Source organism: Poecilia mexicana, unplaced genomic scaffold (assembly GCF_051168715.1).
Source record: "Poecilia mexicana isolate PSO_F unplaced genomic scaffold, ASM5116871v1 scaffold_17, whole genome shotgun sequence".
NCBI lineage: Eukaryota > Metazoa > Chordata > Actinopteri > Cyprinodontiformes > Poeciliidae > Poecilia > Poecilia mexicana.
Genome location: NW_028263386.1, coordinates 5,598,553 through 5,618,513, shown reverse-complemented (window position 1 = coordinate 5,618,513; position 19,961 = coordinate 5,598,553). Strand labels below are relative to the sequence as shown.

The following is a 19,961-nucleotide window of genomic DNA, read 5'->3' as shown; positions in this document are numbered from 1 at the left end:
TAGGCTGTTGTGCAGCCAAGGTTCTGGTTCCTGGTTCTGTCTGTCAAAAGATGCATGAACGCAGCCGCCATGTTGCTTCCACTCCAGTATAACCAGTAGATCTATCAGATATAAGACAGGGGTGTCCAATATGCGGCGCGGGGGCCATTCATGCTTCATCGTAAACATGACAACAACCTTTGGAAATGATTCATCAGCTCCTAAGAAACACTCACCTTTGATCTTTGTTGCTTTGATGCAGTTTAATGGCTGCATGCCTTTTTCCACACTACTATGCAAGACAACAATGAAAACACACGTTTCTTTATGCTTGTTGTGTTTAGTTTCCAGACTTGAAGCTGAAATTGAGTTTAGGAGCAAATGCAATTATGAAATTCCCCAGATCAGAGTCAGAACGGTGGGAAAACGCTGGAGCACAAAGACTTTCGCCAGCTGCCTCTTCTCTTTCAGCAGCAAATATTTGTCCAATGGGAGGAAGAGGGAGATATAAATCCTGCTTTTGTTTCTCTTATTTAAAGGAATATTGTTTAGAATACCATTTCAAACAATTACGGCCGCGAACTATGTGAATCCACCCGCACATCTGGGAGAAATGATGCACAGTTACCAAAATAAAAGCCCCCACACCTGGAAATAAGCAGTAAAATCACTGCAGAAAATCTAACACGTATTTTTGGTTTACTTTGTAGTGCAAATATTTTAAAACACATGAAATACGACAAAACTAACTTACAAGTAACTTCTTTTCAGCTTATGAGTCAGTAATTCCTTAATTTTGATAGAAAAGTTCAGATTGTTTTGTCTATAACAGGAATTTTCCCCCATTTTATAAGTGAAATAATCTGCCAATAGAACAAGAACTTTTAAGAAATTATTGACCTAAAACAAGCTTCTATGTTTTGCTGAAATGTTCAAATGTAATAAGATATGAGCAGCAGAAACTGGACCAAAAACACTTGGTAATATTTAGTGTTTTTGCAGTGAATTTTGGGTCCATCGCGCAGCATTTCACACGCTCTTAACGAGCAGATTAACGAGGACAGGGTTTGCTGGGAAACTCATTCAGCAACGTCACACATCAGCAGCGATCCCAGGATTTACAGCCCGCGTCGCTGATGCAGGCCAGATGTCTGCCCACCCCCCGCTGGGACAGAGGGACTTATGTCAGGACCAACAGCTGGACTCACTACGGAGCGCCGGCCCAAACAGCCCTCAGCTCAAACGCTGGTAGCTGGAGGTGAATTCGGACCACGAAGGAAACGTCTCAGACTTTATGGCAGAAAAGCCGTCATGCATTTCCCCTCGAGACAAAATTTAATAACTTTTTTTGAAGGGGTTTGCATCAGACTGACACAACGGCGTCATAGACGTGACATAACATCTGTTGTGAACGTGAAGGAGTCTTCATGAATGTTGTCATGAATGATATTTGGTAAATAATGACGCTTTTAATGCAAAGTTCCTCTAAAAGTTGCATTAAAAGTGTCAACTTTGCATTATTTGGTAAATAATCACATTTTAGTGTGATTATTTACCAAATAATAAAATGCCATTATTTAATAAATAATGATAATTGTGATTGGTATATAATGACAATAATGACATTATTGGTAATAAAATTACCAAGCGATGACATTCTTTGATAAACAATGGCTAAATAATAAACACAATAATGTCCATTATTGTTAATAACTATAATAATGTCATTATTTGGTCATGGTTGACCAAATAATGGTCAATAACTATTATGTACCATTATTCCATACCAAATAATGACATTTTGATGCAATGGAAACTTGCATTAAATTATTTACCAAATGACACTTCATGAAAAAACAAACATTCATGAAGATTTCTTCATGTTCCTGTTATCTCAGTCTTATCCACACCTGTTCAAAAAGAAAACCAAATTTCTTCTGACTTTGTGGTAAAACTCCATTTCCTGTTCTGATGAACTCAATATAAAATCTTCTTTTATGAGATTTAACGACCTACGTCTGACCGAACTTCACTCCAATCCCATTCAGATCCTCCATGGACACAAGACGGCAGCCTAACATGAGGTCACTGTCAGGATGCCGAGGGGTCGGAGGTCAGGCAGCAGGTTAAGCTGCGTCCCGACCTCCCTGTGGGAGGATGAGGAGCCTGGGAGGCTCTGTCCTTCCTCACATGTGTGACAGGAAGCTCTTCGCTCAGCGCCGCGGAGCGGCGGTTGTTCAGTAGCCGGAGACGGACAATAAAGCCTTTCTGTGCTGGGCTGGTGAAAGAACGTCTGTCTGCTAGGAAAGGCCACCGACTGACCTCCAGCTGCAGAAACCGAATACTATTCACATGGATCCAGTGGAAAGATGAGACGGATAAACATGTGGGAGGCATAAACAGAAATTAAAAGCATAGATGCTGGAATATACTCAGTCTGGTGACCCACATCTCTGAGGTCAACCCGACACTTTGGGCTTTCATTAAGGGAGAAGCACTGAAACCTGTACATTTGTTTTCCATTTGTTTTCAGTTCCAGCTTTGATTTTTGGTTTGTTGCTGCTCCCACAGAGTTGGGGAAAACCCATAACAACCCCAAACACATCAAAAGGTGTTGCAGAAAGCACCAGAAAAATTGTTTTCATACACAGAGAGACATCTCAGCCCTCTGTGGAATAGAAAACCATTAAATCTGGAAACCTGAACCTGGACGTTTAAATCCTCTTATAGATCTTTACAATTCTGTAAAAAATGGACAAGATTTGCATGTTCACTGCATAAAACACAAAATCAAATGTTTCTGTTTAGTTTCTAGTGCAAATATCCCAGAATTAGGACAAAACTTACAAATAACTTTTCAACAAGATTTGAAAGAGAACCAGAGCAGCAGAAAATGTAACAATCGTTATTTTGGTCCCCATCAAACCAAATCTACTGGACTATCAGGTGTGGAAACAGCTTTAGACTCATGAAATGACTGCAATCTGGTGACTTCAGTATCCGTTTGGTAACATGCAGTTGGGAGAAGAACCTTCCCAATCCGGGCTGGTTTCAGGGATATCTAGCTCTGCCATCCCAAAGCCAGACCTGGCCTTGCTTTGGGATGGAAGATCAGGTCTGGCTCTACCAAAGACTCCCCTTGTCATCAGTACCAGATCTCAGGTGATGCTTCCTGGTTTGGGAATCTCTGAACCCACAATGCAAGGTTCCCCAGAAAACTTGCTAAGCCCGGTGGTTGGATGCCAAGGCAGTCATTCATCCAGCAGCCCGTCGTTGAGTTAAAAAATGTTTAAAGTTGACAGGAAATTTGAAAATATCACTTGATAATTATGTGTTATTGAAAGATTGGGAGATTAATACCTGGACACCAACTATAAGGTCTTAAAAAATGCAAACATTTTAAAAAGACTTAAGTAAATAAGTGATGTTTAGCCTGGTGGGGGCACAAGGAAAGCCTGGTGGCCCGCCAGGCTTATGATGCACAGGGGGAAGCCCTGCAGCGGGAGCTGGACGTCGATTGGAATGAAGTCTGCATGGATGGAGATCATTGCTGGAATGTTTGGGTTTTCATCTTGGACCAGTTGTGCCAGTGAACCCAGATGAGATGAAAGATGGAGTTGATTTATATCAGATTTATAAATTATTGGGCGATAGCCACCATTAACGCTCTGCACTCTGAAGTATTTCATGTCATTGAAACTTTATTATTCCAACTTTTCAGTTAATAATGAATCAGGCTACTGAATTACTTGAACTCATCAGGCTTTGAGGAAATGAAAACATTCATCTTCATGAGGGTTGAAGGGAGAAACTGGACGGAAATTTGTTCTGGCGCTTTTTATGGTTCACATAAGGATGATGGATAACAGAAAGCCGTCACTCTGCTGAAACGCCGTCCCTATGGAGAACATCTGAGCTGCAAATGAACGCCTTCATTTTGAGAAATGCTGTGTTGGTGTTAACAGATTTCACCATAAGGGGGATATCTTCTGTTCCTCGTGAGAATATAGGCTTCATAACCCTAAATCAATCACACGCCATTCCTGTAAAATCCGTTCCCAGCGTGTCAATTATGATGGTAAATTGTTAGCTTGGAGCTCCAGAAGTGGGATTCCTTAAAGAAAACAAGAATAATTTGGGTCTTTATGTCTGTATGATTGAAAATCTAATTCCTCAAATGGGCTCATTTCCATATAACTAGGTTTATTTTTCAAATGTTCGTCATTAAGTCCAAACACCAGCGGGCGGTTACATTTTTCTCATGTTTCTCAGCCTCCTCTCTGTCCGTCTGTCAGCGATTCTCCCTGCTGGAGTTTCAAAGTTTGCTCCTGAACACAGTGGGATAATTAAAAACAAATGTTGTCAGGGAGGAAGCCTCCTGCGTTTAAGCCTGCCTGTGAATATCGTCGGAGACTCGCGCGTGTCACAGCGTATTGGAAGTGACGTTGTGTTTATTGCTTTGGCCTTCGCTCACTTAAGAGAGGTGTGGATTGAGTGTCTGTTGACAAAGAGCCATTTTCCTCCCAAACCTCTCAGGTGCTGGTTTTTGCTTTGCTCAGGATTCAGACAGCTCTCTGTGTTTTCCTAAGCGTTGGGTTTCCCAGCCTGAGTCGGGATGTGGCACTTTCGATTAAAGTGATTAGATTGTTGGCCATTTTTCTGTACAGCAAGAAGAAAACCACCGGTCGTAAACCAACAAAGATTTCCACTACTTTCTGCTTTTAAAGTTTAAAGTTTTTGTATTTCCATTAGAATCTCAGCTGCTTCTAAAGTCTAAGCCCTAAATAAAAAACACCAGCCTGTTTTTTGGCAATACGTTGATGATTTTTAGTGTCTGGAAAATGAGCCATTTCAAAAACTTATTCGACGGGGACTGCACCGTTACCTAGCAACCCAAACTGAGCTCAGCCCCGTTACCTAGCAACCCAACCCACGTTTTTGTGCTTCCTCTTGGGTTTCTGCTGTTTCTAAAATCAGCCCAACTGCTAAATAAAAAAACCAAAAAAAAACCCAGCCATTTTTTAGGCAATAAGCTAATATTTTTGGTGTCTGGAAAGTGAGCCATTTCAAAAACATCCCAATTAAGTCACGTTCAAGGGGCTCGCACTGTAGCAACCCCAGCCAAGCCAAACCCCGTTAGCTGGTTTTACCGCTGTATCAGCTGTACAATGGCTGCTGGAAAAGATGTGTGTTTTGATGTTGACTTACCATCCAGAAACCACTTGCTGCATTCTTGTTGATTGTGCAGGAGGCTCTACTAATGCTTATCAAAGATGTACGGATGTGTAGTTGTGCATCTGTTTGCAGCCATTTTGAAGTGAGTGTAAATGCTGAGTTGGGGGGCGTGGCTAGCAGCAGATTACTAGGATCTAAAGGGACAGAGGCCCTAAAACATAAAACATACAGAACTAATCAGACTAAAATCTCATTATCTAAGAACGTTTTTGTGAAATGTAATTAACATGTTCTTTAGACCTCTCCTAACCGATATTATAACTGGAACTAGATTTCTTGTGATATTCAGACTTTTTATTTCAGGAGTTCCACTTGGTTTTATAGTCGGACCTCAACATTTTTTGGTTTAAATATTAATTCTGAATGTATGTTTTCAATGTAAATCAGTGGATAATCTACAGATTTATAAATCTTGTGTTGAAATGTGATGGACATGTTCTGTACAGCCCATAGATCCTAGCCTGCTAGAGGAAGCATAATATTTCACTTCTAACTCCATAAAATCTCATTTCATCCTTCAAGCTCCCTGAACCGTCTAGGACAGCAGGGGGTGGAAGCGCCGTTTTCCTCGTCTGTCTTAGGGATTAAGACTCCTCTAATGGGAACAAATTTCTGCAGTTTCTTTGCCGTGGTTTTAATTTCCCGGCAGAATTGCTCTGCCTCGGCTGGAAGGTGAAGGATGGGTTGGTTCCTGCTCCTGCTGCTTGGCCTGGTTGGTTTGCTTGTTTGTAGCTGGCTGTGTGCGATTCCTGCGGCTTGCTTTGAAGGAAAATGTTCTGTTCCTGCAGCTTTTACTCCAGAGTATCATGTGGCGTTTTTATCAGGCATCAGCTATTAGGAAATTACATTTCACTGTGAATATGATAATTTTATGGACAGAAATAACTGTCGTTTTTTAGTATAACTAGTATAATTTAAAAAGGAAGACTTAACTAATATTTTGGTGAAAACTGGCATGAATTGCGCTTTTTATTTTTACTTTTCCACATCCTCTGAGCTGCATGATTGTGCTTGAAGCAGCACTTTGTGGCTCTCTGTACTTCTATTCTTGCATATCTGACAGAAAATGTAGATTCCTGAAGCTATTTTTGCAGTTGAAAGGTATTTTCTCTGTTCCTTATTCCTTAGTTTCACAGAAGTTTACCCCAGGTTTTTGCTTTAAGCAAGAGAAAGGAAAGGAAATTTGGCATAAATCAAAAATCAGATGGTGTATTTTAATGGTTCTTGGTTTTTGAATTTTATTTGTTGCAAAGTTGTTTTATAACCACAAAATAAGAGAAACAACCCCAGAGTGCTGTTATCAGGATTATTCTCAAAATAAAACTATAAAAATCACATTCACACAAATCATTCAACACATTGGACAGTTGTGGTTGGAGAGTATCTAAAATAATCCCAATAGTGTTTCACCGGCTGCAGTTTCCTGGTCCACCACCGATCTTTAACGTTTCAGTTTCGTTTAGTTTTGTTTAGCAGCAGTTAGTCGGTTTGAGACGTGACACGTTGGGCCGGTTTGCAAACCAGGACATAATCTGATTTTCAGACCTTAGCTGAAGTAGATATGATCAGTTTCTCATGCGAGTTTCATCCAATCGCCAAAACTTAAGGAAATCAGGCCCAATTTATCGGTGTCCCCTGAAAGAAAATTCAGCGTGAGAAGCTACTTGACCTGCTACTGGCTAACGTTAGCAAAGCAGCCAATCCTGCAGCGCCTTTCTTTTTCTTTAGAGTTGATTGGTTGACTCTAAAGCAAAACTAATGAAGTTTGTATCATCTGAGGTCGTCCAAAAGCAGTTTCCATTTATAATATTACATATTCATGTGCATTAACTATTAAAATAATGAGCGTTTTTGTTTCAAATATTTGCAGATTTCAGCTATTTGTGGTTAGCGCTGGTCACCTCAGGAGTCCAGTTGTACAAATTTTTATCTATTTTTTTAAACTTACCAACTGACATGCTTCACTGCAAAAATAAAAAATATTACCAAGCATTTTTGTCAAGTTTTGCTAAATATAGGAACTTGTTTCAGATTCTTAATATTAACGAGAAAAAGTAATTATTTTACTTAAAAGACATTTTTTAAATCTGCCATTGAAACTACAACTTTTCATCAATATTAGTTAATGGTTTTCCTAAAATAAGCTTCCTAATAAGTTACTTGGAAATTAATTTTGTCTTAATTCAAATATATGGAGATTTTTTTTTCTATAAACTAGACCAAAATGCACACTGTTGTTCTTCTAAACTACATTAAATGTGTTTTTTATCCCTTTTACGTAAAGATTAATATTTCAATATGATAAGTAAACTCCTGAAATTTTCACCAAATCTTCCAAATTCACCAAAATCGGTGAGTTTTCACATGTACGCTAACACAACACAAATGTTTTGGATACATTTTTGTCAGTTTTCACAGAATCTGCGAAAAAGTTCTTCATCGCACGAGCAGAGAAACAACAAAAGCAACGTTTATCTGCGAGAGAATATGAATTACTCAGCCGTGTGAGTCATTTAGCGAGAGGCTATTTTAGGTCGAAAACAGGAGAAGTGAGAAAGGAGTGTAGAACCAGGAGGCTTCGCCGGGTTTTCCAGCTCTAAATACGACCAGCACACACAAACGAGCCATCTGCAGCGCTCCGAAGACGACCGCTCTGCGTTTATCTGACAGAAACTCCTCCGCTGTGTTTTACAGCGGCTAAACGCCGCGGCCTTCTGGGTAAATGTGCCGAGGAAAAGCTGCTCCTTGTGGCGGCTTCGCTTGCTCTGAGATGAAAGTGGGTTGAAGTGGGTTCAGGTTGGAGAGTCGGAGATGAAAACATGAAATCTGCTTGTCTGTGAGTGTTTGTGCAAAGGGCTTCGTTTAGACCGAGGCCTCTTGAAGTTCTGAGCGCTAATTTAAGTCGCCAGGATGTGACCAAAAAACCGCGGCGAAGGAATGCTCGCATCAAACGGACCTCAGACTTTCTCGTTTTCGGGTTTCATGAGCTGCCACATTTCTCAGCTGTTTCAGATCGCTCAGCGTTTCTGGGTAAATATTGAGACGGGAAGAAAGGGCCGAGGCAAAAGGTCCGTCTACCTTCTGACTCCCACATGCGTTCACGGATGACATCGTTGCAACGCTGCGACAAATTAAAACAAGCTCAGTAGTTTGTATTGTTTTCTCTTTCCTCCAGAAACTGGATGGCAAAGGTTTCCAGTCTGGCGATTTTTTAAGAATAATTACATTTACAGAGACTTTATAATTCATTTTATTTGTTGTTTTTGTTTTGGATATTTAAAATGTCGTCCAGTTCCAGTGTTGAATTTAAATTAAACGTTTATTGATCTTCCAGAATGTGTTCTTGCTTTATGATACCATTATATAACTTGAAAATCGTCTCAAAACAACAGTATTATCGTTTATCGCTACATCTTCCCTAAACTTTGCTAAAAACTCACGACGCCCGTAAATATTGTTTGCAAAAGTTTTTATAAACATAATTTTAAGCTTTCCTTTCCATAAGCAAACTTCACTTTTAATTTTTTCAGTTTAAAGCTAAAGGCATTAAATTTAACATTGATTAAAAACAAAATTTTACACATTTATCTCGTAAAATAAACATGTTTCCACCACACCTTACCACTGAGGTGCGGCCATCTTGAAACGCAAAGCCCGTATTCCAACTTTTCTGTAGTGAAAAACTGGAAATCTGCGGAAACAAAGTTAAAAGTTGGTGGAAAAATTACAAAAATTTGGAGGTGAAAATTTTTCATTGTGTGAAAAAAAGTAAAAATTGTACGGACATTAACAGGTCAAAATTTTGTGGAAGAGAAAAAATAAAAATGCAATGGAAAAATTTCACTATTCTGTGGGGAAGAATAAAAACTTAAGTTTTCTTTTTTTCACATCAGCCCTAATCCTCTTCCATACATAGCTGTTGGTTGGGGGTCCCAAATTAAAATCTGCCTTGGGCCCCAAAAAGGCTTTGGCCGGCTCTGGCCAGGAATGATCAGAACCGCTGTCTCTGTTTGTTCCGATTTTTCTCACCAGAATCTCAGTCCTGCTGAAGCTTTTGGTGAGAAGAGGAAGGATGAGAGCCGGCTGTGTTTTTAAGAAGCAGATTGGTGACAGAAACTGGGCCGGTGTTGCACCGCCGTCCTGCAGACCCCATGAATCACTTCCCGCTCCGGCTTCGCTCTGCGGGAGGCGAATGTCTCCGAACCCGGCCCGTAAATTCCTCTGCGATGCCTTCCAGATGTGCCGTAAGAAGCCGGCCGCAGGGGACGGCATCGCAGCCCGGCGTGGCATGTTAATGAGCTGTAATATACGAGCAGATCAGGGTGTTCGCTTGCAGCCCGCCACTCTGAAGTGGGAAGGAGGTGGGAAGAAAAGAAACTCCCTGCTTCCATTTGGGTCGGACCTATTTACAGTGGGATGCGTTAAATTTAGCAGTAAGAATCAGCGCTGTGTTTAGTGACAGTTTACTCCCAGGGATAATTCGCTTTTACCCCGACTAACCTGCAATCTTTCAGTTTTTATTTTTGGTAATTTTCTACTTTCTTGGAGCATAACTCATCGGTTTCCCTGCTTCTCATAGTTTAAGAAAATTATAATTGACGTTTTTAGAGTATTGTGGTGAATTGTTAACAATGGGAAAACCAAAAGCAAACAAAATGATGAAGTTCATTAACTTGCTGGAGGAAATTAAGAAGCCACACGAACAGAGGGCAAAATCTCCTGATGGGACAGAAACCGAGGCAGTAATCCAGTAAAAAGGAGGAAGAAATCGGACGAATTCACAAATTCAGAATAGATTTATCTGTAAAAACTAAAACTGATGTGTGAATATTTTTACATTTCAAATCAAACTAGTCAGATTGTTTTCATTATTAACTCTTTTTAACTCTCTAAAACTTCTGTTTTTCCTCAGAGTGACGTCCAGTTACTGAGTTATCCAGGAGTTAAACTGAAGCGTTGAACAATTCAATGCGTTGTTAGCTTCAGTTTGAGTAAAAGTAATTAACTGGTGGAAAATTAACTCACTTATGATTAGTTGTTAGCTTGACTTAGATGGTAGCTTTAATCTAACTAAAGGTTAACTTAACTGTTTAAATGTTAGCTTGAGTCCAATTAGCTGTTAGCTTGCATTTAATTAGGGGTTAGCTGGATTATGAGTATATGTTAGCTGTTAGCTTGTGTCTAATTAGGGATTAGCTTAACAGTTCAGCTGTTAGCTTGAGTTGGAGTGGATCTTAGCTTGAGTCTAATTAGCTTTTAGCTCTAATTAGTGGTTAAGCACTTTGAACTGCCTTGTTGCAGAAATGTGCTATACAAATAAATTTGATTGATCAGTTTGTCTTTAATTACAGATTAGCTTGGCTGTTTAGATGTTTGCTTAAGATCAATTAGCTATTAGCTTGTCTATAAATAGGAGTTAGCTTGAGTGTAAATTGCTCTTAGCTTCTCTGTTATTTGCTGTTAGCTTGACTGTTTAATTAGCTATTAGCTTGTCTATAAATAGGAGTTAGCTTGTGCGTTTTAACTGTTTGCTTGAGTCTGAGTAGATCTTAGCTTGAGTGTAATTAGCTGTTAGCTTGAATCTAAGCTAGTAGTTTTCCTCACATTAGTTATAAGCCTGAATATTTTCTTTTTGGCTAGCTTTGATTTCCCTTTGGGATCAATAAAGTATTTTTGAATTTGAATTGAATGTGATCAGTTGGTAGCTTGACTCAGCAGCTAACTTGAATATGATTAGCAGTTAGCTTAACCAATTAGCTACTGGTTACATTGAGTTGTTTTAGGGTAAACCTCTTTATCAGAGCTAAAATTGATTATACTGCCTGGAGTTTAAACAAAATTTCTGCTTGATTATTGAATTTTAAATATTTTCTAGCGTTAGCAGCATTCATGGCAACTTAATGACGTCCAAATTGCGTCTGTTGCTCACTGTGAGGAAGAGAGGCTAGTAAATAACATAAAATGTTAATTTAAGCATCTGCCCTGGGCCTCCAGATGGAAGGATGACTGTTCCCCCCTTGAGCAAGGCATTACCTACGGACAGCTGCCTTTGCAGGGCATGAACAGCCTCTGTTGTTAATGGGGAGATGTGAGGGGCTGCGGACTGAAAGCCTCTCCTTAACTAGAGAGTGAAGAGACAGAGCCACTTCATTAAACGGCCTGTCTGTGTAAACACCGCCTGACTGAGTGAGTGCAGCCATCTGCATGCAGCTGATCACGCCTCTCCCTCCTTTCCTGCCGTTCTTTACGAGGAGCTGGAGGAGAGGGATGAGAAGTCTGGAAGCTATGAATGAAATCACCTAAACATGGCCGTCGACGCTAACGCTTCACAGCTGAGCGTTTAAATCCATTTCTTACCGGGGGGTTGAAGCAGACACAACAAGAACCGAACGCAGAAGCAGAAAATGAGCCGATTTCATTCTCCTGCGGCGCACGTTTACCCATTTCTGCATGTTTATGCCTAATAGACACTGGTTTACAGGTTCAGACTCAACTCTGTTGGACACTTTGCTCATAAATAAATAACTATAAATCAATTAATCGCCTGATAAATTTAAACAAACTAACTTTCTCAATAACTTTCTACCAAAAACTAGACGACAAAACTCTTCAGTTTGGTTTCAACTGAGACATCATAAGTAATATTATTTACTTTGAATATTTAAAATGTCTTCCAGGTTTATTGATCTTTCAGGATGTGTTCTTGCATTGTCAGGCCATTACTGCAGGTCTGTCTCAATAACAGACTTTACTGTTTGATAAATTGTCCCAGAAGTTATTGCAATAAACAATAATATTGTTTTGAGACCATTTTAAAGCAGCATACTGGTAACAATGGCATAAGAACACATACTTATAGATTAATAAAGTTTAAATTCTAATGAACATTTAACACTGAACCTGGAAGACATTTTAAATATCCAAAATAAATGAATAATAAAACACAAATAATTAATTATGAAGTCTTGTATTTGCTAGTTAATAATTATTGCATTAATTCAGCATAAATGCTGCATTATTTTTCCATCTGATTTCAGATGACCATGAGTTCTGTGGCAGAAAAGTTTATTATCAGAGCACATGTTATGAGTTTATTACCAGATAATAATATTTTTCAGCACAATGCCCCCTTTTGATCATAAGACTTTATTAAATATTTTATAATAACCAAGCAGTGTTTGGTTCCTTTGGTCTTTTTCTTGTCAGAAAGTTTCCAGTTTCCTGCCTGAGGAACCCAGAAATTACATAAAAAAGATTTAATAACAGAAAACAAAGGTTATAATGAAAAATTTAAGATTAAAACTCCCCTCCAATACCTCGAAAAACACTGATGTAACCCTTTTACTCACCTCAGAATGCACAATGCTAGAAACTGAAAGCAAAGCTGACAGAATTATTTGGTTTTAGAGCATTAAAAATCTCCTTCTCAGATGGTGAGTTGATAGTTCCAATTGAATAAAAATAGATAAATAAAAACAAAACAAATAAAAACTAACTGTAAACTGTGATCCCAGTATACATACACTATTAGACCCATGTCACATGTTTTTTTTTAACCATAACTAGCTAATTTTTTTCTAGTGGAATTGGAAAGAAAATACTTGCTCTTTTCACACCATTTTGGTATAAAATGAAGAATATTTTTTTCTGAGAGTAGCTCAAGTTTTTGTGTAACATAAAAATAATAAATTGACTGGTTCCAGATTTGGTGTTTCCTCATAAATTGGTCTCATTAGTCACACATTCCTTTAATTCTCCAGATTTTTACCCGAAAGCCTGAGACCTTCAAGCTGAGGAAATATTTTGATATTCTACCCTGCTTCTTGTCGAAGAGGTTAAAGGTCAAACTCGGTCTTAAAAGGCTGATCCCAAAGCTGCCGTGGATTCTCAGCAAAGCGTGAAGTCTTAGTTCTGAAGCAGCTTCTGCTGTTACACATTTCAGCTTTTATTTCTGCTTTTTTTTTTTAAATAAATCAGTGAACTCTTGGTTTGTTTTGAACCATTTTGAAGAATTTCACCTTTATTATTTACAATTTGTAGCTCTATTGTAACATGGAGATCAATATCAGCAAACCTTGTTATTATGTCTGTTGTCTGTTAATATGTTTGTATAATTAATGTTGAAGGAAATCATTCTGACAGTTTTATTGGCTTTAAATATTTTTCTTTAAAAAGTCAACATTTTTGTTTTACGTTACTACATGTGCAGCTTTGGGATCAGCCTTTCCTCCAATCTTGAAGGAATTATATTTAGACAGAGATTATGATTTAAACTGATGGAAATTAATAATTTATTCAGTAATCTGTGGTAAAAAGTCAGAGTGTTCACTGGATATATTCTGGTCTGTTGTTACTTTATGGATTTATAGCTTAATGCTGATCAATGGTAATCTTGATTTTTTTTTCTGTTTTTTTAGCAGTTTGATAACATTATCTGATCATCTGGAATCCAGTTATTGGTACCACTTTAGCGTAATGCAGCCAGTCTGGGTCACAGATGCCGCTGGACATCACTTTGCTCCTAATGTGTTTTCTTTTCAGCCTGACACTAATTAGCCATTAGCTTTGGGATTATTAGCTATGAACTTTATTATGTCTACCTGTTAGCTTGACTGTCATTTACAATTACTTTAATTATGGCTGTTAGCATGACTCTAGTTAGCTAAGTATGGTAAGCTCTTTGCTTTACCTTGATGGACTTTTAGCTCAGTTCTGATTAGCGTGGCTAGAATTAGCGTTTAGCTTCCCTCTGTTTTAGCAAAATGCATCTAATCTGTGTTACAGGTCCCAGAGGGATCAACACTACTTCTGATGTTTGTTGTTCTTTAGCTACAAACCAATAACTGTTGTCTTAACTATGATTGGATGCTATCCAGCCAAGCAGTGGTTAGCTTAGTGATGATAAACTGTTACCTCGATACTGATTAGATGCTAGCTTGACTAGGTAGCTGCTAGTATTTTCTACCTAGAGATTTGCTTGATTAAAAGCTGGACTGACTATGATTAATTGTTAGTTAATTGCTACCTAGCTTGTTTAGCATTTAGTTTAAGTAAGGTGGACTTAGCTTGAAGCTGAATAACTGATAACTTTATGCTGAAAAGCTGAGTGTGACATTAATTGTCGAATTAGTTTTTAGCTTTATTGTGATTAGCTGTCATTTTAATTCCGATCAGCTGTTAGCTTCAATAGCAGTTTTTTTCTTTAGCACTCTTATTGCTCTTAGTTTGATTAATTGGCAGTTACCTTGACTTTGAGTAGTGGTTACCTGGTTACACTGATTAATAAGAACTAGCTGTTAGCTTGACCGGTGTTAGCTTTTAGCATGATAGTGGTTAGCCTTTTGTGAAAGTTTTCCTCTTGAGCTGAAAACTGATACTGCTTTAATTAATTTTTATCAGAAATTTTTCAGAGTTCAAGAAACTTGACAATACTTTTAACTTTTTATTTTAAGAAACATCTTTCAAAGCCCATGGCTACCAAACATACAGTCCCTGCATTTTTCTAGTATTTACTTTTGGGATATATATTCTGACATTTCTTTGAGGTTTTAAAATCATATTTTAGGTGATTAAATCTTGTAAAAACACATTTACAACATTTACAACGACAATAAACAAGGCTATAATATTAGCTTATGTCCAGGTATTGCGGAGAATTTCCTTTAAACGTGAGATACATGCTGAAAAAGAAACGGCATTGTTGGTAAAGGTGGTGGTAGGTCCACTCACAGACAGCAAAGACAGATAAAACTTCACGGTGGGGATAATTTTCTTCACATTGCTGATATCGCTGCCTTGTTCTTCCTTCCTCGCTTTGAGAAAGAGGAACTTCATGTTCTCATCCCCTCCAACTCTGTTTATACTGTTATCTTTCTAATATGCTTTTCATTTACTCACTTGAACAAGAGCTGATATTTTCTTATCGGTGTGTGTGGAGCAGAGACATACACACACACACACACACACACACACACACGGCCAATTGTTTTTCTTTTATCTGTGAACGGGGTGGATATATAAAAGAAACTACTTTGCGTAATGATAGTTTCTGCAAACAGATGCACAATTATACAACTGTACATCTTTGAAAAGCATTAATAGAGCCTCCTTCACAATAAACAAGAATGCAGCATTTGGTTTCTGGATGGTAATTCAAAAACAAAACATTTGTCTCTTCCAGCAGCCATTATATAGCGCAGCGGTAAAACCAGCTGACCAAACGTGTTGGAGCTCTGCTTGGTTTGCTAGGCAACAGGCTCTGGTTGACTGGGGTTGCGACGTTACACTTGGAAAGTTTTTAAAACGACTCATTTTCCAGACACCAAAAAATATTAACTGACTTGAAACAAGCTCAAGTTTTTATTTTACAAGGGAAGACACGGTTTTCTTTTTTTTACCATTGGTGCAGAGCTGGACAATAAATAAATACCAGTATGTATCGTAACAGACACTAGCCGTTCAACCTCTCACAGCTTTTAAGCTAAGCTGGTGGCATTAACTCACTCGGTCTCTGGTTACCTAGCAACAGCCTGCTGAGTAACTGCTGGTTACCTAGCAACGACTTGTTGGGAAAGTTCCGGAGCAGCAGTTTTATGTTTTTTCACCGGGCCTCAAAGCTGCTTAAAAAAACAGCAGCCTGAAGTGAAAACTGTGGATAAAACAAGAATTATTTCAGTTATTTAAAACAAAAAACAATGAATAACTGTGATACCGACTGATATGAAATCCTTTTATTATTATTTTCAGCCATTTCGTCCAAGTCTTTATGTTAAAATGTGTCTTCAACATATTTTGAAAACTGATCAGTATTGATCAATGTCTGTGTTCTTCTGGAGGTGTGAAATGTTTCGTATCATGTCTGTATTTTAATTGAAATATCTTTTTTCCCCCTAAAGGTATGACTATCTGGAAGTCTATAACGGCGGCGCAGACGAGTCTTCGTCCATGGTGGGGAAGTTTTGCGGGAAAATCGCGCCGTCGCCGATCATCTCCAGCGGCGACCAGCTCCTCATCAAGTTCGTCTCCGACTATGAAACCCACGGAGCGGGATTCTCAGTTCGATACGAGGTCTTCAAGACAGGTAGCTTAGTTTTTATTATGTCACCTTTGGATTCCTGTTATGTAGATAAATAACCTTAAAACGGTGGCAATCTCTCCTAAAGGCAGCAGAAGATAATTAACACAAAACATTTCCTATTTTTTGTTGTGAATTTTAAGTTTTAGTTGTAATTTCTAACACTTATATTCAGATAAATACAGCAGAAAAGGGCCAGATGGAACAGAAATACCCCTATTTGTGTCTCAAAGTTTTGATTTCTGTGATTTCTGTGAATATCTTTCAGTAAGATGCTCTAATTTTTCAATATTAGGTCTCAGATGCATTTTTACTGGCATCAGTAGTAGCTTCATCTGTAAAACATTGGTTCCCTTTGCTTTATTGTTCGCCCAAGCCTTCATTCAGACTGCATTATTTACTATTCACAGCTTTATGTCAGTGACAGCTCAGATTATAGCGTCCCATCCAGGCCGTGATTGTAATGAAAACATTCTCATGACAGATAAAAGCAGCTCAAAATATTGCTTTTGTTCACATCTAGATTAAATCCCCCAACTGAAACGAGACCCTTTCCCTCTCTATGTAATTTATTCACTGTTGTTTATCATAAACCTATACAAACAGACTCAAATATTGGGTTAAGTGTCACTTGGCAAGTCGTACCTCAATCATAGATGTTTTGTTTGTCATTTCCAAGCTTCTGGCATGAATCTTGATGGTTTCCTGGTACAGATCCAGTGTTTCAGCATAATAATCACATTTTCACCAGTGCTGAGGTCTGGACTTTGGGAAGTGGCTGCTTTTTCCAATGTTTGGATCCATGTTCGTGATCAGTGAACTGCTGAAACGTCAACCAGTGCTCTTGTTTGGCCCAGCTGTCAATCTGACAGGAAGTTGAAGGTTTAATCCACCAGTCCCAGTGGTTTTGAGACCGCCATGTTTTAACTTGTCTTAGACATGACTACAGTGTTGTTTGGTGTGAATGGCTCACCTTTACTCCACAGTTTCCATCCAATTATCAGGAGAACTTTGAAATGAATGAACGAATTAGTGTGTTTCCATCTGCTGGACAGAAAACTGTTGGTTTAAACTGATTATTAACTCTATTTTATCAAACTAAGGGAGATTTTTTTGAAATCTCTAAAGCAGCGAAGCCGATATCAGTTGCCATTTAAAATGGGGAACTTCTGGTTCTGTTTTTACCAATGTGAGAAAGCGTGGTTTATAAATATCCTTGTGTTTGACGTCCTTGGAGCCTCTGGTACACTGACCTCTGTACCGCCAGCTAAACAGCCGACGTCCCGGTGGACCGGGACGCATCAGGATAGTCCTACATAAACACTTCCAGCACTGGGAGGAACCCCGATCCTCTGTCCTACATTTGTATTTCCTCTTCCCTCCTGGCTTTATTTGAGCCTCTGCTAACAGAGAATCTCCTGTGGCCACTTCATTTTTTCACTCCGAGGGGGAGGCTGGACATAAATCAGATGAAAACTTGCATGAGAGTCCTCCTCATTTTTCTAATGTTAGCTCCCCAGAGAGCAACAAGCGTTCATGTGTCTCCCACAAATAACAATCCCCTGCGAACGCAGGTTACAGATTGCTGTGATAAACAGATAGGCAGGTCCTCCTCTGTTCCTGTGAGGGTATTTTGGGAGTCGCGGCTCATTATGCTTTACTGTTCTGTGAACTGAAAACAAATTTCTGCACAGCGCAGTTCGGACTGATGGAGGTCAGGATGACATTAGAAAGTCTGGGTTACAGTTCTGCAAATGCAGATTTGTAAGGAAGCGTTCATACGCAAGGCCTATTAGCATTAGCTTCAATCAACGACTGGAGACAAATTTAGATATTTGATGCCTGAATTAGAGACATACTAATAACTTATAAAGATGACCTATTAGGCTTCCCTGAACAGGTCATTACATTTTTTGTTTTGCACAAAATCATTCCCAGATAATGAGATTTCAGTCTGCTCAGTTCAGAATGAGCTGTTTTAGGGGATCTGTCACTTTAAACCCAAAGAAGCTGCTGCTGGCCACAAACCCGACTCAACCTTTACACTCACACGTGAAACTTTCTGCAAACAGATGCACAATTATACAACTGTACATCTTTGAAAAGCATTAATAGAGCCTCCTTCACAATAAACAAGAATGCAGCATTTGGTTTCTGGATGGTAATTCAAAAACAAAACATTTGTCTCTTCCAGCAGCCATTATATAGCGCAGCGGTAAAACCAGCTGACCAAACGTGTTGGAGCTCTGCTTGGTTTGCTAGGCAACAGGCTCTGGTTGACTGGGGTTGCGACGTTACACTTGGAAAGTTTTTAAAACGACTCATTTTCCAGACACCAAAAAATATTAACTGACTTGAAACAAGCTCCTATATTTTGCTGGAAAGTTACTTGCAAGTTATTTTTTCTTATTTCAAGTGTATTTCCACTAGAAACTAGAACAAAAAATATTTGGTAGGATTTTGTGTTTTTGCAGTGTGGCCCTGATACATACTGGTCGCTATGGTAACCACCAACTGAAAACCGCAACGTAACTTAACTTATGGAGCAATAAAAGTGAGGAGAAAATAACTTGTATGAGAGACGAAATGTATTTAAAGAATAAACAAACCAGTTTTGAGAAACCTTACACTTATAATGATTAGGACTGAAAGTATCGCAATAAAAGCGTTTCATATCAGTCGATATTGATAAATATTGATTAGTTTATTGAAATCCTGCCAAACTGGTGGCTTGACATTTTCTGATTCATCCACAGTTTCCACTCCTCACTGTTGTTTTTAAGCAGTTATGAGGCACGGTGGGGAAACCTTATACTGCTGCAGCGCCAGTTACTCAACAGGTTGTTGCTAGGCAACCAAAGTTGGGGCGGAACTTGAAATTAGGTTGTTGCTAGGTAACCAAAGAGTGAGTGAGTTAGTTGATGCTACCAACCTAGCTTAGCCCACTGCTAAGAGATTGAGCGGCTAAAGCCTTTCCTCTGCCTACATCTCCCAGAATGCTGTGCGGCTCAGTGAAGGTTCTCTACGTTGAATATTGAATTTTCTATCAGATGTGTCATTTATGTCTGTCGCGATACATATTGTTATTGATTTATTGTCCAGCTGTAGGATTTATTTATGCCAGCACCCCATGAACGCCGAGTATCCAGCTCTGTTTCCCGCCTGGTGCTTTTGTTTCTGTTTGTCGGCCTTTCTGTGTCCCTTTGTGTCTGAGTAACAGACAGGTGTGTGGGACCTCGGGCTCATTTAGCTAATGGGCTGTTTGTCCTTGGAGGCAGCAGGGGTGACCTGCAGATGAGACGGATGCTGTGGCATCGAGAATAGGCTCTGAAACTGGGACAGAAGTGTGTGTGTGTTGGCCTCAATATGGGTCCTCCACCTCCTAACAAGTTAAAAACAGCACTTGTTCTCACTCAGGTAATCCCCCTGCCATGCTGCTGCCTTTTCTTCTCGCCACATTTAAAATCCATTACAGCCGGAGCAGCAAACTGTAACCGGCTGCTAAATGGAGCCGCTGCTCTGCTTACAAATAGGCTTTAAATTCAGCCGCCAGCTTTCTCTCTCTGTGGCTTTGTGACTCTCGTTCTGATTTGTCTTTTGATCTGGGATATTATTCTGAACAGCAAACCCAGTGGTGCCACTTGGACCCATCAAAACATTACTGAAAAAACAT

General features: G+C 39.1%; 1 protein-coding gene across 1 annotated transcript in view; it reads left to right on the top strand.

Annotated features, from left to right (window-relative positions):
- LOC106906125 (neuropilin-1a-like) overlaps positions 1 to 19,961 on the top strand; it is an 80,537-nt gene that overhangs the window by 9,617 nt on the left and 50,959 nt on the right. Inside the window, exon 3 of the mRNA XM_088014348.1 lies at positions 16,110 to 16,294. Within this exon, the coding sequence (XP_087870474.1) occupies positions 16,110 to 16,294 (185 nt within the window). The remainder of the gene's footprint in view (positions 1 to 16,109; positions 16,295 to 19,961) is intronic.